The 23,525-nt window shown below is 53.3% G+C and overlaps 9 protein-coding genes across 9 annotated transcripts; 3 read left to right on the forward strand and 6 right to left on the reverse strand.

Annotated features, from left to right (window-relative positions):
- Window positions 1-45: 45 nt before the first annotated feature.
- On the forward strand, window positions 46-1,284 carry NUU61_004401 (Drug/metabolite transporter; the record flags this gene model as incomplete). Its single annotated transcript, XM_056654983.1, has 3 exons — window positions 46-261; window positions 326-724; window positions 811-1,284. 3 exons carry the CDS (start codon window positions 46-48, stop codon window positions 1,282-1,284), a joined length of 1,089 nt encoding a protein of 362 aa, XP_056513010.1.
- A 187-nt stretch (window positions 1,285-1,471) lies between these two features.
- NUU61_004402 (uncharacterized protein) lies at window positions 1,472-2,549 on the reverse strand (the record flags this gene model as incomplete). Its single annotated transcript, XM_056654984.1, has 2 exons — window positions 1,472-2,258; window positions 2,419-2,549. The coding sequence occupies 2 exons, from the start codon at window positions 2,547-2,549 to the stop codon at window positions 1,472-1,474; spliced, it is 918 nt and encodes a 305-aa protein (XP_056513011.1).
- Window positions 2,550-3,030: 481 nt separating this feature from the next.
- On the reverse strand, window positions 3,031-5,355 carry NUU61_004403 (uncharacterized protein; the record flags this gene model as incomplete). The annotated part of the gene is made up of 1 exon (XM_056654985.1): window positions 3,031-5,355. The coding sequence occupies one exon, from the start codon at window positions 5,353-5,355 to the stop codon at window positions 3,031-3,033; it is 2,325 nt and encodes a 774-aa protein (XP_056513012.1).
- Window positions 5,356-6,667: 1,312 nt separating this feature from the next.
- On the forward strand, window positions 6,668-7,583 carry NUU61_004404 (Mpv17/PMP22 family protein; the record flags this gene model as incomplete). The annotated part of the gene is made up of 3 exons (XM_056654986.1): window positions 6,668-7,150; window positions 7,216-7,482; window positions 7,539-7,583. The coding sequence occupies 3 exons, from the start codon at window positions 6,668-6,670 to the stop codon at window positions 7,581-7,583; spliced, it is 795 nt and encodes a 264-aa protein (XP_056513013.1).
- Window positions 7,584-8,274: 691 nt separating this feature from the next.
- On the reverse strand, window positions 8,275-9,871 carry NUU61_004405 (defective in cullin neddylation 1 family protein; the record flags this gene model as incomplete). Its single annotated transcript, XM_056654987.1, has 5 exons — window positions 8,275-8,707; window positions 8,784-8,958; window positions 9,053-9,126; window positions 9,388-9,431; window positions 9,584-9,871. The coding sequence occupies 5 exons, from the start codon at window positions 9,869-9,871 to the stop codon at window positions 8,275-8,277; spliced, it is 1,014 nt and encodes a 337-aa protein (XP_056513014.1).
- A 294-nt stretch (window positions 9,872-10,165) lies between these two features.
- Window positions 10,166-10,916, reverse strand: NUU61_004406 (ribosome biosynthesis protein NIP7; the record flags this gene model as incomplete). Its single annotated transcript, XM_056654988.1, has 4 exons — window positions 10,166-10,189; window positions 10,243-10,344; window positions 10,417-10,528; window positions 10,585-10,916. 4 exons carry the CDS (start codon window positions 10,914-10,916, stop codon window positions 10,166-10,168), a joined length of 570 nt encoding a protein of 189 aa, XP_056513015.1.
- Window positions 10,917-11,179: 263 nt separating this feature from the next.
- NUU61_004407 (nuclear export protein Noc3) lies at window positions 11,180-13,240 on the forward strand (the record flags this gene model as incomplete). Its single annotated transcript, XM_056654989.1, has 1 exon — window positions 11,180-13,240. The coding sequence occupies one exon, from the start codon at window positions 11,180-11,182 to the stop codon at window positions 13,238-13,240; it is 2,061 nt and encodes a 686-aa protein (XP_056513016.1).
- Window positions 13,241-13,701: 461 nt separating this feature from the next.
- Window positions 13,702-16,512, reverse strand: NUU61_004408 (uncharacterized protein; the record flags this gene model as incomplete). Its single annotated transcript, XM_056654990.1, has 1 exon — window positions 13,702-16,512. The coding sequence occupies one exon, from the start codon at window positions 16,510-16,512 to the stop codon at window positions 13,702-13,704; it is 2,811 nt and encodes a 936-aa protein (XP_056513017.1).
- An 819-nt stretch (window positions 16,513-17,331) lies between these two features.
- Window positions 17,332-21,879, reverse strand: NUU61_004409 (PT repeat family protein; the record flags this gene model as incomplete). Its single annotated transcript, XM_056654991.1, has 2 exons — window positions 17,332-21,794; window positions 21,852-21,879. The coding sequence occupies 2 exons, from the start codon at window positions 21,877-21,879 to the stop codon at window positions 17,332-17,334; spliced, it is 4,491 nt and encodes a 1,496-aa protein (XP_056513018.1).
- Between the last annotated feature and the right edge of the window lie 1,646 nt (window positions 21,880-23,525).

Genomic DNA, 23,525 nt, shown 5'->3' on the forward strand with positions numbered 1-23,525 from the left:
AGCGTGTGATATTAGATTGGAGTGTGCGACTGAATATACTCGATCATGGCTTCAACATGGGACGACAAGGAGGCGCCTCTCCTTTCGCGTTCTTCTTCCGAAGATCTGGAGGCCAATCATTCTAAGAAGACCCGTTCAAGCGTCGAGCTCGAGTACCGCACCTCGACCACCGAGAAATTCGTTTGGCTGAGCGCGTACCTGTTGTTCGGCATGCTGCTGACGATATACAATAAACTGGTTCTACAAAAGGTAAAAGCCCTCGTTTTCTACGACTCCCAACCGTCGGACGCGTGATTAATTCGATTCTTTTTTCTTTTTGATTTAGTTTAACTGCCCCTGGTTTCTGACTGGCATGCACAGCGCCTTCGCCTCCGTTGGCACGCTGGTCTTGCTGAAACTGGGCTACTTCAAACTATCGACCTTGTCGCAGCGCGACCACTGGTCTCTGTTGGCGTTTTCCATGCTCTTTACCGTCAACATTTGGATGTCCAACGTCTCGCTGTCTCTGGTCAGTCTGGCGTTCTTCCAGATCATCCGTAACACCGCACCGGTGTTCACCGTTCTCCTCTATCGTGTCTGGTACTCGCGCTCTTACTCCCTCGCGACGTACGTTTCCTTGCTCCCGATTATTGTCGGGGCCGCCATGACCACCATGGGCGAGTACCAGTACTCGGCAATCGGCTTGATTGTTTCGATCGCGGGGGTTGTTCTGGCTGTGATCAAGGTATGTTATATCTATATACTTCACAATCCGTATATAGATTCCAGTGGAAAAAGAAAAAAAAAGGGCGGGGCTAACCACAAATCCAGACCATCGTGACCAACCGTCTCATGACCCAAAGCCTCGCCCTGCCCATGATGGAGCTCCTCTTCCGCATGTCCCCCTACGCCGCGCTGCAATCCTTCATCATCGGCGCCTTCTCGGGCGAGGTCGCCACCTTCAAGCAGGCCATGGCCAGCCGTACGACCCCCACCCTCCAGTGGACAGGCTCGTACACCACCGAGATCGCTCTCTTCCTGTTCTTCAACGGTCTCCTCTCCTTCCTGCTCAACATCTCTTCCTTCCAGACCAACAAGGTTGCCGGCGCCCTCTCCATCTCGGTTTGCGGAAATGTCAAGCAGACCCTCACCCTTGCGCTGGGAATCTTCTTCCTCGGGGATTTCTTGATCGACTTCCAGAATGGAACAGGTATCCTTCTCGTGATACTCGGGTGTGCTTTATATAGCAAGGCGGAGCTGGACTCCAAGAAACGCCAGAGCTTGTCGAATTTGGCTGAGAAATAGATATATATATTTATATACGAGATTTAGATATTATTCATGTACAACGCACTACCATATTATGACTGTTCTGAGCGTTTTTACTTCCTTTTGTTGGTATAGAACCCGTATGGATGCAAGAAGCGAGATGGTATATATAGTCCAAACATGGCAGATCTAGAATACCCCGAAACAACCTGAACCCCAAGATCTATGGATTGGCCGTCGCAGCCCACATATCATGCAAACTCCAAGCACCCGCGAGAAAACTAATCAATCCCGTCATATATGCCGGAATGCCAATTCCCTTCTCCAGACACCAATGGAAACACAACGGCGCCCAGACAGTGTTGTTAACCAGACTCTTGCGCCACGCGCGGATCTCAAGCCGCAGCTCCTCGCTATCCTCCGCCTTGGTAGTAGTCTTAGACTCGACGCGGCCCGCAGCAGCACGCGCCTCAGCCACGCGCTCCCGACGCAGCACATGCTGGCGCCAGAGCACAAAGAACTGAAAGAAGATATGGCCGAACCAACCGCGGGTACTCCAGATATACCATTTATCGATGCCGCCGTATTTCTCGACGAAGCGCTTCGACACCACGCCCTTAGAGGCGAGATAGGCCACGTTCTCGAGCAGCTGGTAGATGACATTAGAGATAACCTGCAGCACGGCCAGAGCGCGCAGGACGGGGTCGGCCGGGGGCGATTTCAGCGTTTCGGACCCCCAGATCCACAACTGGAGCAGCCCGAACAGCCGTAGATTGTACCGGGTTTCCGAGGCCAGCGATGACAGCGCGGCCCATCTCGACGTTGCTGCTGCTGATGTGGGGGACTTGACCCTTGGGGGTCCTAGGTGGCGGCCCCGGACGCGTGCCAGAATGCCTAAACGTATTTGGACGGCGATCCATGGGGCTGACGCACTGACGTGGTGCAGAATCGAGGTCACGTAGTTGATTGTCGCTAAGGCCCTTTCTTGCCCGCTTGCCGTGGAAAGGAGTCTGCGGGGCTCGGTTAGTGAAGTGTTGGATTTCGCGAGTTATCGTTGTAATTATAGTATATGACTTTGTAGTATGACTGGAAGATAGGCTCCATGTCTCCAGTATATGGAAATCGTCATATTCATGAAACACTCAATTACAAAAGGATTGTGCCCCTTACCGATCGATACGCCGGATGGTCACGTCGGTCGCTGTTAAGGCCGCCATCAGTTGCTGCTGCGCCGACTTGCCGTGCTCCACATGCTGCTTATGGTCGGGGGCCTGATCTGAAGGGTGTTCAGGGTCGGCCATAGTGGAAAAGGGAGCATGAGAAAGACCGGCTTCTCTGCATGAACGATGAAAGAAAAGAGAAAACTAAACGAAAGGAAAGAAAGAAGATCCGGCGATTGACGGAATCGCGCGCATTTGACTTGCGGGAGATGCCGAGGCTCGGAGCTGCTTAAAGTTCCCTACGGTGGAGGGGACTGGGGTACTTCCCTCGGTGCTGGCAGACCCATACTGCCTGCATGTACCTAGCAGTCTCTCAAACTTCAATAACAACAATAATAATTGTTTTTCATCCCCCCCCCTAGATGTGCTCATTTCCATATTTCAATTGTCGAGGGCTTCCTCTCCTGCCCTCCCGCTAATCTTCCCCCAGGTGCCTCGCGGGCAACAAATCTCCACACGCTCTCCACACGCCGCTCACCTCCGCCGCGATCATCCCTTCACATGGCCCTCAGCCATGCTTTGCGCCCGCCTCACCCCCGCCTGACTTTCCCCTCTCGGACGACTAGGTATACAAGTCGTCCGAGTCATCGGCCTCGAGGGAGCCCTGAGGCTCGTTGATGGGGAGCCCCGGCGGGAAACGAGGGGTGGCCCGACCCTCAACCCGCCCACGGATGACCACCTCATCCAGATCTTGTCCAGCTCTCATCGCGCTGAACAAGACCGTTTGGCAGTGATGATCGATCCGCCGCCCCATCGGCTCTCGATCATCGTAGGCGAAGCCGGGAGTCTCGGTCAACTCGCCCAGCTCGTTCTCCTCCTCTTCCCAAATCGGGTAGGCAGAGAGCGGCGTCTCTGCCCCCCTTTCGGTGGCTCGGGCCTCTCTGCGAGGCCGAGACGAGGCCAACGTCCGGGTCTGTTGGCGGAGGAGTCGGGAATTGCCGATCATCCCGAGGAAATGCAAGGCCTGGGACCGGGAGAGGCACGCAGACCACATCCACCGGAGGAATTCGAAGAAGCGAAGTCCTGACATCCGCCGATTGATGACCCATGTGATGAGCTGCATGCCTTGCAGCTCGGACAGGCGCATTCCGACGGCCAGTTCCAGGACCAGGAATAGGTCAATCTGGGGATTCCGTCTTTGGACCTGCCCATACCACGATTGAAACGAGAGCTTCTTGGTCCAGTCCATGTTGAGGACCACGGCGGCGTTGATGATCGGCCGATTGATATATTCGGGGATGTGCGGAGGGGCCTTGTACGGCTTCTCAACGATGTCATCGATGCTCTCCCATGCGCACTCGGCAAGTCTTGGAAGGCAAACGGCGCACACTCGCATCTTGCATGGCGAATTCTGCTCGATGAAGGCATTCGAGCGATTCACCATCTTGCGATAGTGTTCTTCGGCTTGTCGCTTTCGCTCCGCAGTGTCCCTTTCAGTTGGCCGTGCATCGGACACATCCTCGATCCACTCCTCGATGAATCTGGGCCCTTCTTCACCAGACGGGCTTGGACTTGGCGTCGGACTGACAAACTGGTTGCGATCCCTCTTTGCAGCCCGCAGGACATCGAGCTTCTGCTGGATCATGATGTCGACCTGCTCCGAGGTGTAATGTCCCTGCTTGATGGCCTCGATGATCCACGGACTGAGGATGTCGATGCTTCCCCGGGGCTCTCCACTCCCCTGACCCTCTTGCACAGAGAAATCTTCGGTGTCTGCCGTGCAAACATAGAGATAGCGGTATCGCCCTTTACAGTCGGGGCATTGCAAGAGTTCCTTGTCGGCATAGTATCGCAGAATGGTGTCATGCTGGCATGACAGACCTGGTCGACCTCGGTAGCGCAGCTCTCTGACGATATGTGGATTCAAAGGCGCGCTGTCTTCTATCTGGACGGGAAGTACGCGTGGCCGAAGGTCAAAAACAGAACTAGGCGGCGGTTGGTTGCGTCTCGCGCTCAACATCATGAGCTCCTCGTCCAGGTATTCAAGATTTAATGACTGGGATTCTCTCATGTTGTATTCCCGTTCATTGGCTGGGGTACCGGATGGTGCGTTTGGTTCGCCCGGACTGCTTTCTGCATCGCTGTTCGCTTCAGAAGACATCGAGTTGCTGCTGGAATTGTCTGAGTCAGGGGTCGATACCCGTCGGAGGGGACTCGGGGCGAGTGTCGGACGAATAGGTCTGGGGAGAACCGGGATGTTGGTTCGTGGAGGCTCTTGAAGACTCATGAACGGCGCGATGTTGGCCGGATGGTGCCTCAGCATATCACTGAGTGCCTCCAGCGTTTCCTGTTCGTCTTCTCTGTCACTGCTGGCATGATCTTCAACATCGCTCTCACTGTCGGTATGTTCCAGCTCGGCCGCCTCCTCTGCGGTGAGGATATTCTCTTCGCGCGGTGCTTCCACTTCGCTGCTGCTTGAAGAAGATTGGGAGTGACCCAGAAGGAGCTCGATGGTAATCGGCCGGCCAGACCCTGTTTCCCCAATCTCTCCATCGTTTCCGTCAACGCTCACATCATACAGACTATCAAAGTCTTCATCGTCCTGACTTGATGATGAGGCTCTGGAGATCAATCTCACACTAAAGGCGGTGTTTGTCGAGTCACAGTTGAGGGCTTCGAGTCCGCGCTGCTCATCTGCCACCTCAAAGCTGGTGTCGTGCTGGGGCTGCTGTTCGTCTCCACCTTCGCTTCTGGTGCCCGTGGAACGACTTTCCAACAGGGAATGTCTTCGCATGCGATGAGATTGGGGGTTTTCTTCATGGGTATTGAGGTCATGCGGGATAGTCTCCTGAAGGCTGCCATACTGGACAGCCTCATTGCTTGACTCCCCGAAGTTTTGATTCGAGGCTTCATGAGTACCACTGGGATACTCTGGTGCAGTTAGCATTGATGAATCAGAGTGATCAGATGGGGTCTTTTCATCTCTGGGGTCGTTCGTAATGGACGCCGGCTCCTCTGCCCCGGAGGCGAGGACTCGGGTTGGATCCCCCCAACGCCCTCCGGGTTGGCCGAAGACATCTCCGGTGGGTAGCGTGAGGTACAAAAGAGATGATCTGAAGCGATTGACAAAGAATTTGTGATGTGGAGCAGATGGGAAGGATGGTTAGGATGATGGTTGGTGAGACGATGGATGCGGGCGTGGGAAAAAGATCGCAACGCAACGTTGCGCGACGACTCAGCGAGGGGTCCTTTGGGACGATGCCTGACCGGTTGACTTGTCGCTACGAGTTGATTTATTTTCCTGCACAGATTATCTTCAACGAGCTCATGCTATATGTGATTGACCATGGCACGGCTTCATGCAGGCTGTGGTGGGTTGTCTGGTCTCTCTGCTATTGCTACTCATCCATGGTGGATTATCTGGGGGTATAGGCTTTATGGCCTCATGATTGATGTTAAAATGCCTTGTTTCTATGCTAATTTCTGCTAATTTCCTTGATCATGTACAGGTTTCAGACAGTCGGCCCGTGGATGTTCATATTAGCGTTGGAAGTAGGGCTGCATGAATTTCACTTAGCAGACTCACTCTTCTAGCTATAGTGGATAACCCTACATGCTCAGACTTTTTCTCACATCCAATATCAAGCTGTTTGTTTCTACAGATCATTTGTCCCATCCCGGGCTTTACCGAGGTACAGCCGGGATCCAACAGGGCAACAGGGCAACATACAGTATAAAATCCAGGTATTCTACTAGATCAATCAATGACGTTTCCTATACTTCATTCCCCTGAAACCTCATATCAATTCACATATAAAAAGAGCACCAAAAGTCCCCAAGACAACCCAAGTGGCCGAGGCCGGGGTTGTCGGGGGGTTCCGATGGTCTCCGCCAATGGATGTCGCCGGGGATCTGCCTGACAACCTCGAGAGAGCCTGAAATTCTTATATAACACTCTTCATCTTCTCTTCCCATTGAACACTTCTGAATTACCCCGTGAAGCGCACTGTGCCACCCCAGGTACGTTGGGCTAGTTCTTTGGAGCTGCCTCGGTTGTCAGTCAGCGTTGCTCCCAGCCCCCTCCGGCCCAAACCTCATAAACAAACAACCCCCCTGCTCTCCCCCCAAACCCGTCTCTCCCTCCCCCGACGCGATCCATTTTTTTTAACCCCATCGCAATTTCCACTCGGTTATTGATTGTCTCATAGTCGCGTTGACCTGAACCCATTCCCTTGCCCTCGGCTCCATTCTCGCCCAACATGTCTGTCAAGTTCCAGGAGGAGACCGTTCGCGCGGTCACGGGCGGCAAGTCGGAGGATCTGGCGCATCGCGTCGGCGAGCGATTGACCGGTGGAAAGACGCAGACGGGGTACCTGGCGGTATGTTCTAGTCCTCTCCTCCCCTCTTTTCCCCTTCTCTCTCCCCCGGACAGAACGGCGGCTGACCCGAGGAATGGATCGACACAGGCCTACCTCCGCCAGCTGCAGAAGAACCCGCTGCGCACCAAGATGCTCACCTCGGGTGTACTCTCGGGTGTGCAAGAACTGCTGGCGTCGTGGATCGCGCACGACGTCGGCAAGCACGGCCACTACTTCAGCTCGCGCATCCCCAAGATGTCGCTGTACGGCATGTTCATCAGCGCGCCCCTGGGCCACGTTCTCATCGGCATTCTCCAGAAGATCTTTGCCGGCCGGACGAGTCTGAAGGCGAAGATCCTGCAGATCCTCGTCAGCAACCTGATCGTACGTGTTTTTTTTGTTCCTCTCCGTTGCTCTGAACCGGTGTTCTAAAACCTTCCTTCTTGCAGGTCTCCCCGATCCAGAACTCCGTCTACCTGACCTCGATGGCGGTCATTGCCGGCGCGCGCACGATCCACCAGGTTCGCGCCACCGTTCGCGCCGGGTTCATGCCCGTCATGAAGGTTAGCTGGATCACCTCGCCGCTGGCGCTGGCATTTGCCCAGAAGTTCCTGCCCGAGCACACCTGGGTGCCGTTCTTCAACATCGTCGGGTTCTTTATCGGCACTTACGTCAACACTCACACCAAGAAGAAGCGCCTCGAGGCCCTGCGCAAGGTATGTCGAGATAAATATTCTGGAATATTTCCGAAATCACTAACAAATTTCTGCAGCGCTACGACCAGCGCCGCGACTACGAGAAGCGCGACTACCCTTAAACGGACCGAGCCAACGATTGACCGCATTCGCTTCGAAGGCGAACCCAGACCACGCGTCTGGATGCGATAAACTGAGGACGGGTTGTCGCGTCGAGTTCGGCTGTGGTCACTTTTCTTTTTCCATTTCCTATGTCTGATTTTCCTTCCGGTGTTCGATCTTAACCCATGTACACATTCTCGTGGCATCTTGGCATGCCACCGATATTTCCCTCCCCCTGATGTTTTCTCCCCCACCCACCTCAATCTTACGATGAATGGCTTTATATTTGTGATTCGACCTTGGAAATAGGTACATATGCTTGGTATTCTAACGGTGTCGATGCCGCAACATTGATGTCCGATATTGTTGGATAGATAAGAACTGAAGAAATGCAGTTTTCCTTAACCCAGATACGTATGGGAAATGGAGATGGAATATGTAGTGGCACATCGACTACTTGATGTGTTCAAGTAGGTGGCGTAGTGTAACTAGCTAAGAAAACCTTGGATCCATATCATCGTCATTCGTCAAGACGAGGGCCAGAGAAAGAAAAAAAAAGAAACAAGCAGGCCGTGGGATGGAACGAAAATGCAACAGCCAACACCGAACGAGAGAAAAAAAAGCAGAAAGAAGAAAACGGATGCTGATGAGGCGAACGAGGACGAAGAAGAAGAGGGAGAAGATGAAGGAGAAGAAGAAGAAAATTCCACATCACTCAACCTCCATCTCCCAGGGCTTCCCTCGCTTCTTCTGCACCCACGCAACAAAGTCATCCAGCGTACCAGGCCAGGCCCCATCAGCACTCCACCACGAGAAGTCCTCGTCCTCGAGAGTCTTGCGCATGAACACCTCAGCCTGCTCCCAGAGGTCCTTGTTGACGGGCTTCTTGCCGCGGCTCTCCAGGAACTCAATCCACCAGTCCAGCCACGGGGTCGTCACCGTGTTCCACTGCACGCCGCCGCGGTCTGGGGTGAAGAACAGGTGCCACTGCTCGGCGGCGATCTCGAACTGCAGGTTGCGTTGGCCCTGCATGCGCGACAGCGGGAAGGCGTAGCGGTAGACGCGGCGGAAGATGGCCGGGTCGCTGGGGATGCTGACGCGGAGGAGTTGGGCGTGTTCGGCCATTTGGGGGAGGGTATCGCAGCTGAAGGGTTTTTTTTGTCAGTCCCCCTGCAGAGACACAAATTTATTCGTATAAAAGGTGTGGACCTGTAACATACTTGGAAACTCGCCATCCGTTCACGAATCCCTCGCGCGTGAACTCGCCCATCGATGGGCACTTGAGCAGCTCGGCGATGGCGAGACAGGTCACTTCGTCAAGCTGCACCTGGATGTCGCCCAGGTACTGGATTGCGCGCTCGATGCCGATGCCATTGGGGTTCTCGACGGGGTCGTCTGTGGTATACCAGTTAGTAATGTGCTTATTCATCGGCGTATGTTCCCTCGGACTAGAAAGCGGAAACAGGGATCAGGAACGTAATCAACTCACCACGGTATTTATCAAAGATCTTATTGATCGAGGCCGCGTTGCCTGACGAGCTGCCATGGGGGCTTGCGAAGTACCTGTGTAGAAGAGATGATGTCAGTCCTAGCTTCAGCAACTGGTGACTTCTCATCTTTGCTGGCAGCACTCGATATATCAAAGAGCAATCACACAGCACTTGGTTCAAAGCCATTTCCTAAGCATTGGGGAAAGGTATAAACCATTACGCCAGCTATCACACAAAGGACTTGTCACAGATGCACATCCCGGTGTCTGAGGAGACAGATTCCCCCAGTGGAAACACAAAGAAGGAAAGGGGGGGAATAGGAAGAAACACTTACAGGTTGACCGCTTCCTCCACATCCCATCCCGATGCGCGCAGAAACTACATTCAGGATTGTCAGTTGATATACTTCGGCAGGGCATGGAGGCCACGTGACTTGACCACGAACAATCTTGGCCGCTCCCGGGCCGAGAAACAGATAGAAATACATAAAACTGGAAGGGGAGAGAGAAATCATAAGAGAAAAGACATACCTTGGCAGCTAGCACATCCTTGGCTTCGGTGAGGCCCAGGAACTGGGCGATTGAGTGCTTCTGGGCCGACGAGTAAGGTGGCATAGTGGGGTATTCGGCAATGTAGCTCCCACTGCCAGGGATTGCGGGGTAGATGTTCGGGTTGCAAGGGGAGGTGAGGAAGGAGGACGGAGTGCGAAGGAAAAACAAGAGAATTGAGGTGATTAAGTCTGAGCAGGTTTTGGGATTCGAGATTCTCCGCTGCCAGGCGGAGGCCGTGAGAGTCCCGATATTGACCGCCTGACTCATCTTTATGCCTCAGGCAGAAACATATACATAATGCGATGGTTTTGTAGATCAAAATACGGAAAACAAATGAATAATAGACAGATGAACAAGGAAAAAAAATCTGACGAGTACATTGTCTGGTATTCTAGATCATATAGACGTGATCTATGGCTCAACATGCAAGTCAAGTGCCACCACTTGGTATCAAATAACCTCAAGACACGCCGGCCAAGGACCGCAAGATACAAAACTTTTGGGCAATAAACTCCAGAACTCCCTGCATTGAGTATGCAGCATGCCACCAATGGCCTCCCCTCAAGTCGTAAAGAGCGAATCTTCCTGCAAGAAGTTAGCAATCTATTTTTCCAACAACCCCGCAAGAATCAACCTACCTCTCTGAGATACATTCCAGCATCCGCCTGGGCAAACACAACAATATCCGTGGGATTAAGCTTCCGAGACTCAGCCGTTGACCTCGCCGTAATTCCAAAGCCCTGCAGAAGAAAAAGAAACCCAAATTGTAAGCCAAGAGTCCAATCATATAGACATAGACATGTGCTTCTTACCAACGGCTGGTCTGCCATGTTGAGCACCAGTATGCCCTGATGCTCCCCGCTATCTTCCGAGAATCTTGCGACGTGCGCCTTGAGAACGTGGCCTCCATAGAGGAATGGCATTCTGGTCGCAGTTAGCATAGACTTCGTCCTTCCTCTTGGTGGATAAGCAACACTTACTCGCCATTCGGCTTGATCCACACCTTGTACCTGGCCTGCGGCGCGATAATATCCAGTGCCGTAAGGTTCAGGCGGAATTTGCCCGTATTCTTGGTGAATTTCCCCATCATCGTTCCCATGCACATCAAGTTGTGGCGTGGGACCGAGGTGGCCAGGTTCGCCAGCTTGAGGGGCAGATAGTACACACGGTTGCCGTGCAGACGGAAAACATAGCGGTCGGCTGCTACGCCCTCATCAGACGGAGGGGCGATCAAATTGTTGATTGCCGATCCGCAGTAATTGGCGAGCTTGGAGAAGAGTTGTTTTGTCTCTTCCTCGGTAAGTTGACGCATGATGGGTGTATGAGGCCGATATGCTTGTTGCACGGTCAATCAAGGAATTTGAGACAGCTGCTTATCGGCTCATGCCTCGTATAAATTGGAGAAAAAAATGGAAGTTGAATCGCAAGCAGCGTAAAAAAAGCAGCGGACAAAATCTCGGAGCGGCAGAAATTGGCTTGGCGGGAAAAAAAGTTCAGACCGCCTTGGGCTTGAGTCTTCACTTTGATCGGCAACCCCCATACCACCTCGCCAGAAACAAAAAATACCCATTTATTATGGCACGTGGACCGACTGTCAAACGGAGGCGTCTGAGCCCTCCGGATGAGGGCGCTGCATCACGAACCAAGGATTCCTTTGACCGCGACAATGAATGGGATGTCGAGCAGGAGTATGAGCGCCGGCCGCGCAAGGCCAACAAGAAGGACAACGAGCGCACACGATTGCCTATCAAGACATCAGAAGGATTCATTCAAAATCTGGAAAATGAAGACCCGGTTGAGGAATCCGACAGCTTTCTGGGCACCGACGATGACGAGATGGAGGACGCCTCGGGCGACGACGATGCCGATGAAGACGAAGAATCAGAAGAAGAAAAGCCCAAGATTCCAGTGAAGGTGCAGGTTCTGCAGGCCAAGGAGGAACTCGCGCGCATTGCGACTTTGATCAATGAGGACCCGGAAGACCACATGTCGCTGTTCAAGACCATGGCCGAGATGGTAGAGAACCCGCACTCGCCCGTCACGGTCAAAAAGCTGGCCCTGGCGTCGCAGGCGGCAATCTACAAGGATGTCATTCCGGGCTATCGGATCCGCCCTCTCAGTGAGGAGGACATGTCGGCCAAGATTTCCAAGGACGTGCGCAAGCTTCGGAATTTCGAGCAGTCCCTTTTGTCCGGCTATCGAAACTATGTGCAGAAGCTGGGAACACTGGCAAAACCAGCGAAGAGAGAAAGTGCAGAGACGGATGCCGGGCTCAGGAGCATTGCTATCAGTTGCGCTTGCACCATGCTCCTGGCTGTGCCGCACTTCAACTTCCGCGGCGAACTGCTGAAGATCATGGTGAATCGCCTGGCACGGAGACAGATGGATCCTGATTTCGTCAAATGCCGCGAGACGCTGGAAGATATCTTCGCCAAGGATTCCGATGGGGTTGTCTCCCTTGAGGCGGTCCGTCTGCTGGCCAAGATGATGAAGGCCCGGGATTTCCACATCCAGGAGAGTGTTCTAGATACGTTCCTACATCTACGTCTTTTGGGTGAATTTTCTATGAAAGCCTCACGAGACCGAGTGGATCGCGAGCCAGAAGAGGACAACTTTCGCGGCAAGAAGCAAAAACAAAAGCGCGAGTTCCGCACCAAGCGGGAGCGCAAGGTGGAAAAGGAGCGCAAGGTCGTGGAGAAGGACATGAAACACGCGGATGCGCTGGTCTCGCACGAGGAGAGAGAGAAAAACCAGGCCGAAACCCTGAAGCTTGTCTTTGCTACCTACTTCCGAATCTTGAAACTGCGCAGCCCAACTCTCATGGGCCCAGTGTTGGAGGGTTTGGCGAAATACGCCCACTTGATTAACCAGGATTTCTTCGGCGACCTCCTCGAGGCTTTGAAAGATCTGATCGCGCATGCGGAACGTGTAGAGCTGGACCAGAATGAAGAGGGTGAGGACAATGACAGCGCCGAACCTGCTTCCACTGAAAAGGCCGCGCGCGATGCCCGGCGTCAGACCCTCCTCTGCACCATCACAGCCTTTGCGCTGCTCCAAGGCCAAGACGCCAGCAAAGCAGCATCCACTCTCCACCTCGACCTCGGCTTCTTCATCAAGCACCTGTACCGATCCCTCTACTCCCTCTCCATGAATCCGGATGTCGAGTTCAACCCCAACACCGCACTGCGCCTCCCAGACCCCAACTCCGGCGCAGATGGCAACACCTCATCCCAGTCTCGCAATAAAGTGAACTTCCAGACCCCGATGGTCCTGCTCCTCCGCTGCCTCCAGTCCGCCCTGCTGTCCCGCGCACACGGCATCCCGCCGCCCATTCGCCTCGCTAGCTTCGCCAAACGGCTCATGACGACCTCGCTCCAGCTGCCCGAGAAGTCCGCCCTGGCGACCCTGTCTCTGATGAGCCAGGTCTCCAAGCACCACGGCCGCCGCATCTCGCCGCTGTGGCATTCGGAGGAGCGCAAGGGCGACGGTGTGTTCAATCCCTTTGCGACAGAGGTCGACTCAACCAATGTTTTCGCGGGGTCGGTGTGGGAAGGAGAACTGCTGCGCCAGCATTACTGTCCGCAGGTGCGCGATGCCGCGCTCGATGTTGAAAAGATGATCGCTACGTCTAAGTAAATACTGGGTTGGAATATACCTCATGCATTCGATGGTCATTTTTGTATTCTGTTCGTTCTTCTTACATGGTAAAATGCATTTTCATAATCCGTCAAAAGTCATAATTCGTACATCTTTTTTTGGTGCTGTTGAAAAGCACCGGCTCCCATCCACTGAATCCCTCCCATCTCTCTCACACCTCGACACAATCTAGTCATTCTCCTACCATGAAAACACGGCCATCGAAATCATGTAGAGCTAGGAGAAACCTCCAAGCAATTCCGTGTTTTCAGTCCACTCCATGGTCAATGCCACTTCTTACATCACCAAAGTCCTAACAGAAGACACTTCTCGACGGCCAGGATAGCGACCATGCAGCGGAAAAACGTCAAACGGGATGTACCCAAACATGCAAGAAACAACATCACAAAAGTGAAAATAAGGGGTGGGGGGGGGGGGGGGGGGGACGCGGATCCGAATCTCTATTCTTGTGACTCTCCGTTGGACTTGCATCCATAAAACGACACCTTATCCCAGTCCGGCGTGTCCCAGTCGGGATCGGCGAGGAGTGGCATCCGCGGCAAATCATCGTTCGAAGGATGGAGCGTGACTGGGACCAAAGGGTGATTTTCTTGAAGAGTTGAATGCTCGCTCGCAGAAGGGGAGAGACCTCCGGCCTCAGCCGAGGTTTTGTACTCATCGCCAAGAGCCGATACCGTAGAGCGGGTGTGAGCTGACAGAGATACAAGTTCGGGACTGGCCTCTGGAATAATCTCGATAGTCAGCCCAGAAGTAAGAGTGACCTCCTGCGGGGGATTGATATTCTCCTTCTTGGGGATGGCAGATGGCTGTTGTGGTTGTTGCATGTGTCGGAAGGCTGGGTGGATGTTGGACGAAGTGACTGTGCTGCTTCGGTTCAGATCATCCACTAGGCGAGAGATGTTTCGCGGGATAGGAGGAATCGGCGGCGTGGATGAGCGTGAGCTGGTGGTATCATCGTGGACGGTAGTAGTGTCTTCCTTCGCACGGCGAGATGTCCACAGGAACTTGCCGCTGCCGGTCGAGCTGTCGCTGGCATCGCGACGACGTCGGAAGCCGAATACATGCCACCGTTTTCCATCCTCGCTGCCTGCAGCTTTGTCCAGGGGTTTTTCCTTCGGCTCCGGCACACTACGAATGGCGGCTTTGGCATTGTTAAGACTTTTCTTCGACACGGACATACTCCTGGGCAACATACCACCTTGTCTCATTTCCGAGATGGTAATTCGATTCCGGTGATTCGACGCCGGAGTCGGAGGCAGGGGGGCCAGGGCAGCAATGGCCTGCTTCGGCATAGGCTCGGTGCTAGTCGTGCTTGACTCACTCTTGCGTTTCTGCTGCTGGACCCTCAACATGGCGATTTCAGCCTCGATTTCCGCATTCTTCTGGCGCTGATGTGCAATGAACCGCTGGTTATCTCCATTCGAATGTTTGGCAATTAACGAGTCGCTCTTCCGGTTGAGCTCCTCATACGCCTTCGCCAGAGCCCGAACCTCGGCTTGCACCTCGTCCAGAATCCTCCCTTCGAAGGCACTGAACCGTCGCTCCATCACCCCAATCTCCAGCCGGACATCCAGCTGGAATTTGGCTAGCTCGCGCGAGATCTGGCACTGTTTGGTGAAGAGCTCAGAATTAACTCGGGATATGTCTGAAATGCCGTCGATCTGGCTTTTGAGCTGGTTGCCGATCCAGTTGGAGAGTTCGTCAAGCTTGCTTGTGATGATGTTGAACCCTCTGTCAGATCGCTTCTGGATTGCCTGTACCATATCGACGATGTCTTCGACGTGCGTTGCGGTGCTGAGATTCTGGATTGCCGGCGGCGGGATGGACTGGTCCAGGGGCATATTCGCCTTCTTAAGCCGCTCCTGAAATGAGGGCACGAAGTCAGCCGAGGAGGTTATCTGTGCATCATTTTCAATATATGCATTCAAAGGCGGGCTTCGTGCCTCAGGATAAGACGTGCGGGTAGGATGTTGTGCCGAGGTTGGAGAATTATGGTCGAGTTGGCCTGGTCCAAACTCCCCAGTGATCCCAGTGATCCCAGTGCAATTCTGTGGAGAGTCCTGAGAGTTGAGAGGTTCTATGATCCAGGGATCGTCCGGAGAGTGATGGCGTTGTTGAGCAGCTGCACTGTCAACACTGGGCCGCGTGACCACGATCTCGGGCTGAACCTTCAGAGTTGAAGCGGCCCTTGAGGAGTCCGAAGCTGCGCGGGACTTGTCAATAGTCTTCACTGGGGATTCATCCGTAAACGGTGGCTCCGAGGTCGTGGGAGGGTTGCTTCGTCGAGTGCTTGGAGCCCTGGCCGGAGCAATAGTCCCCTGTGCATGAGAAAACGACCCCGATGGAGGCAGGGGGATTCTACTCGGCGTAACCGTCACGGCAGACGCTGCCGCGTTAGAGGACACAGTGGTTGTCAGTGAAGGCCGGCCAGTCTCCACGGGTTTTATCTGAGCCTTGAGATTCGGGTGAGTGGATGAAAAAGAAGGGATGGCAGTGCCTATGAGAGGACGACGGAAGCGAGTTTTGACATTCTCAGGTGCTGGCAAAGCAGGCGCACGAGAAGCGGCCTCGTCTTTGGCACATTCCTTGCGTAGATCCTTGAAGCTCAGCTTTGATTTGATGAGTTCCAGTTTGGACCTTTTCTTATTTTCGCCAGTGTCATGGCCCGGCGTCTTTTCGGAGCTTACGAGCTCATCAAGGACGACTGGGTCTGTCACGGCCCGCTTCTTCAGGTAATGGGGTTTAGTGGGCGTGGGCATCTCCTCGGCGGGAGGCGGCTCAGCCTCGAAAGCGGGTTTGGGCATGGGCAATGCGAGATGCACTTTGTAGTCGAGGCCGGAGGTCTTGCGGGTGATAACTGGACGCTGAGGGGTAGAGGGGGTGCTTGATGGATCGGTACTTCCTGTAGTATGGGTTGAAGATGTTAGCCACGGTAGATTAGATCCATGGATACCTTGAGAATATAGCGGAGGAGGCTCGGGGATAAGAGTATCTAGGCTGCAGTTCTTACCAGACTTTGGTCCAGGCGGCAGATCTTCCTCTGTTTCTTTGGGTTTCAAATGTGCAAATGCATTACCTGTGTGTACGTGTACGTTGGGTTCTGCACTGGTCACGAATGGATCGAAGTAGCTGGTGCTTGGAGATCTCCCTTCAGAACGAGAAGTGTTTAGAGGCTGATGGTCGTGAGAATGGGGGTTGTCTTGACTGCGAGGTCTACTTTCGATGATTTGGGAATGATGCTTGCTCTCCATTTGAGAGAACGCAGTGAGCTTGAGAGAGAGTCTGGCGAAGACGATGGGAGTAGAGTTGATGATGAGGAGTAGGGACTGTGGTAAAAGAGTGCAAAGAAGGAAAGGGGGGAGAAAAAATAAATGATGATCATGGAGGATGAGAGAGAAAACAGAAGAGTCGAAGAAAAAAGAGCAAAAGCATGGAGGGTGTCGATTTGGGTTGCTAGCAGTTTAGGTGTTGCTCTCAGACGGCGTTCGCCAGACTCACCTCGACATGAGAACAACAGAACCCCTCGAGATCTCTTACTCCCAATCATCAAGATAAAGTAATTAACATCAATCGTTCGTTCATTAACTTGGTCAGAGGCGTCATTACATACAGACTGGCGAGAGCAAGACTCGTCGAAGATGCTCTATCAGCTCCATCGAGAGATCTTGGTCTCGTCCACATCACAGAAAGACGACAAAAGAAAATCATCAAAACAATATCACAAAAATCAGAGAAAAAAAAAGGAAATCGTAAAACCAACGCAGATATCAAATACAGGGGAATCATGCGTGCATAGAACATTCTGTCAACTTTTTGTTTGGTGTTTTTTGTTGGATTGTATACCCTCGAGCGACCAAGTGCGTCGCTGAGAGTGAAATCAATGGGCATAAGCGCGCCAAAGAAGCGCAAGCAGAGGAACAGCAACAATCGCAATACAGAACAATGTCCTGAGGAATCAATGTTAGTACTGCGATTGACAACCGCACTCATCTATACTAGCCACGAACTCCAGGTGTTTCCATGAGTGGCACCGTAAAGGAAATGATCAGGCTCAAGGAAGGCGATCTCTCTTATTTGGAGTCCTTTCCGCGGCGGCGGAAAGGAGCAAATATGGCACCAAAAAAGTTCACAAAGATGGTGCGCAAGATCGCCTTGAGCCAGCTGTCCGATGCATTATTCAGAGAAACAGCAGCCACTGACCGGTTCTGGCTCGGAGGACGAGCGTCCTCCTCTGTGTTGACGGCGAGATTGTCTGTGGCGGGTTTGGCAGTAGACGCCTCAGCAGGTGTTTCGGCAGGAGTTTGGCTGGACTCCGCGGTGGGTTGGCTCTGGGGTTCATTTTGAGCCTTCTTGTCGTTGAGTTGCTCGCTCGTAGCCGCAACCAATTGATCCGTCGACGGCTGGTTGAGCTTGTGGAGCAGGGCTTCACGATCGCCCGCAAGGGCTGCAAGAACCGAATCAGCTTCGAAGGACGGGACGGATGCTTGATGCGAAAGATAAGGCAGCAACGGCTTACAGTCTTCAGGCTGCGATTCTGTGACCGCAGTCTTGGTCTCGTCCTTGGTCTCGGAAACCGGCTCCCTGTTGGTGTCGGCGGCCTTGGCGCCCTCGTCTTCTTTGCTGGACTCGGGAGTGCTTTCAGACCCCTTTTTCAACACGGCAGCGACACCGGCGCCTACAGCTGCGGCACCAACCGCAGCCCCGGCTGAACCGAGAACCTCCGGAGTCAACCCGCTGTCTTTGGAAGTGTCATGAGCCTCCTGCTGAGAAGCGTTGTCGGCACCCTCCGGAGCAGAAGTTTCCTCTTGGGGAGCGGCTGAGGCAGACTCGTCTGCAGCAGCTGCCGTAGGCTGTTCGGAAACCTCCTCAGTTTTGCTCTCAGACTCAACTTCAGATGCGGGGGCCACGGCAGGAACCTCGTCTGCTTTATCGGCCTGATCCGCCTGAGGTGCAGTCACGGGTTCTTCTAGATTGACGGATGACTCGGGAACAGGCGCAGCTTCAGCGTCAGTAGTTTCATTCCTGAGGTCCTGTTCCGCGACATCCTTTGGTGACTCTTTAGTTGTAGCCTTCTCCTCGGCAGGGGCATTCTCTTCGACAGCAGGGGTCACAGAAGGCTCTTCAGAGTCTACCTTCGTGGTCGAAGACTCTGCAGTCGTCAGACCCACGGCATCCTGAGAAGGCTCAATGGATTTTGTTTGATCAGGAACCTCTGGGGTGGCGACTTCTGGGCCCTTGGAGTCATCCTCGGCGAGCTTGTCGCCAACAGTATTCGTCACAGCCGGTGCCTCAGCCTCAGGCTTAGACTTGGCCTCTTGAGGGCCAGTATCTTCAGCTGCAGATACAACCTCGGGAGCGGGGATTTCGGTGGTGGATTCCTGAACCGCAGGTTGCTCTGAAAGAGCTTCGTTGTTTGTCGCTTCAGGAGCGGACACTTCAGCTGTATCCGCTGACTGCTCATTCGTTGGCTCATCCTTAATGGAAGTCTCTGCTACCTGTTCTTGCGGAACAGAGTCCTCTGCAGCAGCTTCGTCTTGCACTTCCTTCTTGGAATCCTCGGTGTTGACTGGCTCCTCGATTTTGCTAGCCCCGTTCGTCTGTTCTTCAGTGACTGGCTCTTCAGAAACTTGCTTCTCCTGAAAAGAGTCGCTCGTAGCAGGCGCGCTACTATCTTCAGTCTTTTCAGGAGCTGATGCTTCAACGATAGACTCTTCAACAGCCGGCGCCGTCTCAACAAGCTGCTCTACGGACGGAGTCTCAGAAGTAGGCTCTTTAATAGCCTTGCTCTCGTCCAAGACGGGGGCGGTTTCAGCAGCAGCAGGGTCCTCGGAAGTGGATTCAGTCACGGCAGCCTGCTCAGTCTTTTCGTCTGCGGCCGGATAATCAGGCTCTTGAGTAGCCGGTTCTTCAGCAGATGGGACTGACTGGTCTGCAGCAGGCTCTTCAGCTACCGGTTGAACCTCGGGTTGCTTCTCTTCCGTGGGCACCTCCGTTGCCGGCTCTTTAGAAGGCTCCTCGGTCACGGCGGGCTTCTCGGTGGAAGTCTCGTCGGTCTCCTCAGCATTGACCTCCTTGTTTGGCTCCGTGGCAGGTGTCTCACTCACAGCAGAGGCGTCAGCAGAGGGCTCAGTGGCTGCGGGAACAGAATTTTCTGTAGTCGAAGCTTCGGTGGGGTTCTGTGAGGAAGACGCTTGAGCTGGCTCAGTCGCCTCTTCGGCCTTGGCTGTTTCCGAGGACGCATCAGGGACGACATCCTTAGCGAGCTCAGTAGGTACAGCCTCTTCGGCAACTGGCTGTTCCGTGGGTTCAGGGACAGCCGGCGCGCTGTTTTCGGTGCTTGGGACAATGGCCTCAGAAGCTGCAACTTCAGAAGCCTCGGGCTGAGCAGGGGACTCAGTGGTAGAATTTTTGGGAATTCCATTTTCAGCAGACTCTTCACCACTAGATTCCTCGGTAGGCGCCTCGACGACAACCTCTGAGGCAGTCTCGGCCTTAGCGGACTCCTGGGCGCCGTCCTCCACGGTATGAGCCTCATCAACTGTAGGCTCCTCAACGGCAGGCTTCTCCTCGGTGGTTTTTGGAGTCACCTCTTCAGACGTAGCCTCCTCAGCTGCTGGCTTCTCCTCGACGGTTTCAGGTGTTGGCTCTTCAGTGGGAGCTACCTCTGCGGCTGGCGCTTGGGTAGAATCTTCACCGACAGTCTCCTGAGAGGATTCCTCGACGGCAGGCTTCTCCTCGGTGGCTTCAGGTTTGGCTTCTTCAGCGGCGGACATTTCAACAGCGGGTTTCTCCTCCGCAGTTTCGGGGGTCGCCTCTTCAGCTGCAACTTCATCCACGGGTTCTTCACCAACGGTCTCTTTGGAGGGTTCCTCGACGGCAGGTGTCTCCTCGACGGCAGGTTTTTCGGTGACCACAGGTGCAGGTGCTTCGGCGGGCGTTTCAGCGACAGACTCTTGGGAGGGTTCCTCGACGGCATCCTTGGAAGTTTCGGCGGCCTGTTTTTCCGCGGGTTCTTCAACCGTAGGCTCATCTGCAGGCTGGGTGGTCACTTCCTCGGTGGTTGATTGCTCAGCAGGAGACTCCTTGGCTGGGTCTTCCGAAACCTTCTCTTCGGGGACGGACTTTGGTGTAGCCTCGGGAGTCGTTTCCTCTGGCTTGGATGCCTCAACAGCTGTCGGTTCTTGGGTCGAGTCTTCCGCAGCGGGCTCCTCGGTGAGATCCTTGCTGGTCTCGACTGCTTCCTCCGGGGTAGACCCCTCGGCGGACTCGGCGACAGCCTCTTTGAATGCCTCCGTAGTAGGCTCTTGGGCAGGCGCTTCTTCCACTACTTCCTTTGTAGGCTCTGTCTTTTCCTCGGTGGTTTCAGCAACCGGCTCTTCAGGCACTGATTCCTTAGCAGATTCCTCTGCAGCAGGCTCCTCAACAGCCTTCGAGCTGGCTTCATTTGACACCTCGGTGGTAGGTTCTTGGACAGGCTCTTCGGTAGACTCAGCAGCATGCTCCTCAGTGACTGGTTCCTTGGTGGGCTCCTCTGCCACCGCCTCTTTCGTAGGCTCAGCCTTCTCCTCGGTAGTCTCAGTGGCGATTTCCTCAGCCACGGGCTCCTTGGTAGATTCCTCTGCAGTAGGCTCTTCGACAAACTTCGAGCTAATCTCGGCTGACGCCTCTGTGGTGGACTCCTGAGCTGGCTCCTCGGTGGATTCCTTTTCGGCCTCGGGGGCATCCTCGACAGGCTTCGATTCCTCGGTAGTCGATTCAGTCACGGGCTTCTCCGCACCCGCAGGCTCCTCGGTCGATGGCTTTTCGACCTCAGCGGCCTCTTCGACGGGCTTCGATTCTTCGGCAGTCGGCTCAGCCACAGGCTCCGGCGTGGTGGTTTCTTCCGCAAGAGGCGTCTTTTCCTCGGCATCTTCCTTGGGAGATTCGACCGGTTTTGACTCAGTCACTGGCTCTGTGGACTGAGTCTCGGCGACAGTTTCAGGTTTGGTCTCCTCGACAACTGGAGTCTCTTTTGTAGTGGCCTTGGTTTCCGAGGCAGCCTCCGCAACCTTCTCGTCGGTGGTGGTTTCAGGACTCTTCACAGCCGCATCAGGCTGGTCGTTCGCTGCTGAGGTACTCTGAGCCTGCGCAGCTTCTGATGTCTGTTCAACCGCGGGAGTGTCATCAGGCTTGTCTTCCGACACAGGCTCCTTGTCAGAGGTTGCAGCGGTAGCCGGTTGCTCGACATGACTCGGTTTGGTCGATTGATCAGCCTTGCTGTCATCATCCACCTTGGCCTCGACCTCTTTTTGTTCTGAAGGTTCAGTCACCGCAGGCGTCTTCTCGTCAACGTCGGCCTTCTCGGTCGTAGCCGGCTCCACCGCCGAAGACTTTTCATTTTCAGGCTCGCTGGACGTAGGCTCCACTACAGCGGCATGTCCGTTGGTCACAGGCTTCCCCTCTGCGGTTGGCTTCTCATCGGCCGCAATCGGACTGGTCGCCGCATGGCCTGATTCCACCGCCGCGGGGTCCTTGGGCAGCACCCCATCAGGAACTGAAGCTGTAGTGTTAGTGCTTGAAAGGCATCGATTGTAGTAGCATAGAGACCTACCATTAGGAATTGCAGCTGCCGTCGCCATGATCGTTGCAGGTCGTCAAATCGTAACAGTCGTGAGAGAAAGATCGGTGGGGGAGAAAGTCAAGCGATCAAGATCAAGTAGGGTATTTGCAATTTGACCAGCAAAGCAGACTAACGCAGGAGAATTATCAAGGTACAGCTTGCTGCACCCAAACAGAAATAATACAAGCTCACAGAGCAGTTCGATGGGATGGGGAGAGAGATAGATTATCGGGAGAGGTGGAAGAAAGAAAGAAAAGAAAAAAGTACAAAGCGGAGGGGGAGGAGGAGAGCTAAAACAAACCGCCAGCAACCCAAGAAATAATAATAACTCAAGAAAACAAAAGAAAATCACCCAAAAACAAAAGATCAGATGCCCAACTCGGCCTGTCTGCCATGTACAACTCAAAAGCAGAAAAAAAAAAAGAAAAGAAAAAACTGGGGCGGGGGAGGTTGTCACAGTGACCAACTCATGCTATGCTTCAATGGTGTCAATCCACCACGCTTGACGCCCAATAACAACTGCGGTTGGGTCACTATCCGGTCGATCCCCACTGATGTCCAACATGCGGTGAAGCTGTTGCCGCCGTCCTTTGCAACCTAAGAGATTCCCTCGAGAAAAATAATCATAATCATAATCATAATAAGGGGGGTGTATTAGTCTGTACAACCTGTACATCGGGATGCTCTCCTCATCTGGGTGACACAGGGGTTGACTTGGCTTTCATGAGAAGGACATAAAATCGCATCGAAGAGCTTGCGGGAAGAAGAAAGAAAAAAAAAAAGGCGGATGCGCTAAGGGGAAAAAAGTGCCAAACGCATTGATAACAACCGCCCAATCACCCCTCGTCCTCCCTACATTTTTCTCCATTTTTCTCCACACCGATTCGACTCTCTGTACAGCATGCATCCTTATTGCAGTTCTTGCGGTGATGTTACAGGAGTTGGAATTGGAATTCGATCTTCTAGAGAGGTTGCAATAAAAGCAAAGGGGTTGCAATATCAATATCTTGCTATTATGGAAGCGCCGAAGGTCCTATATTCCCTTATAGATCCATGGAACGACATTGTCTGGGTCAGGGCATGGCATGACACACTGTTTTTCATTTATATAATTTTTTTTTTTTTTTTTTTTTCCATCTCCCAGCAAAGATGCCGAGGCATGCGCTGCACATCACCTTGGCTTGTAGCTCTGTTAAATGTCCAAGACCTGGTTTCTTGAGGGGCTTTGTTCATCTGAGTTGCTTGGCTGCTCACGCCATCCAAGAAACAAAGCAAATCAGCAGGAGCCATTCCATGGATGTCCCTCTCATAGTGTAGAAAAAAAAAAAAAAAAAAAAAAAAAAACTAGATAGGTATATTAAGATACTCTGTCAAAGATTAAAAAAAAAGAAAAGAAAAGTTGCAGGCTTTCAGAGATATCCATGATGTATGGGGCAATGATTGCCTGATCCAGTAGTATGTGTAGGTTTGTAGCCATATCTGTTAGGTGTCAATATCAGTGGGTCCAATCTATAGATGGGCGATGGGCTTACTTAAAAGAAAATAAAAGAAAAAGCATATATCTTGGCATATTGTTCTATATTGATATTCTAATCCCATACCGATATTATTTCATGGTCTCATAATCAGGACAGGATAGAAGGGGTGTTTTCCTCGCCCAATTTG

Source organism: Penicillium alfredii, assembly GCF_028826965.1.
Source record: "Penicillium alfredii strain IBT 34128 chromosome Unknown utg000005l_segment0_segment0, whole genome shotgun sequence".
NCBI lineage: Eukaryota > Fungi > Ascomycota > Eurotiomycetes > Eurotiales > Aspergillaceae > Penicillium > Penicillium alfredii.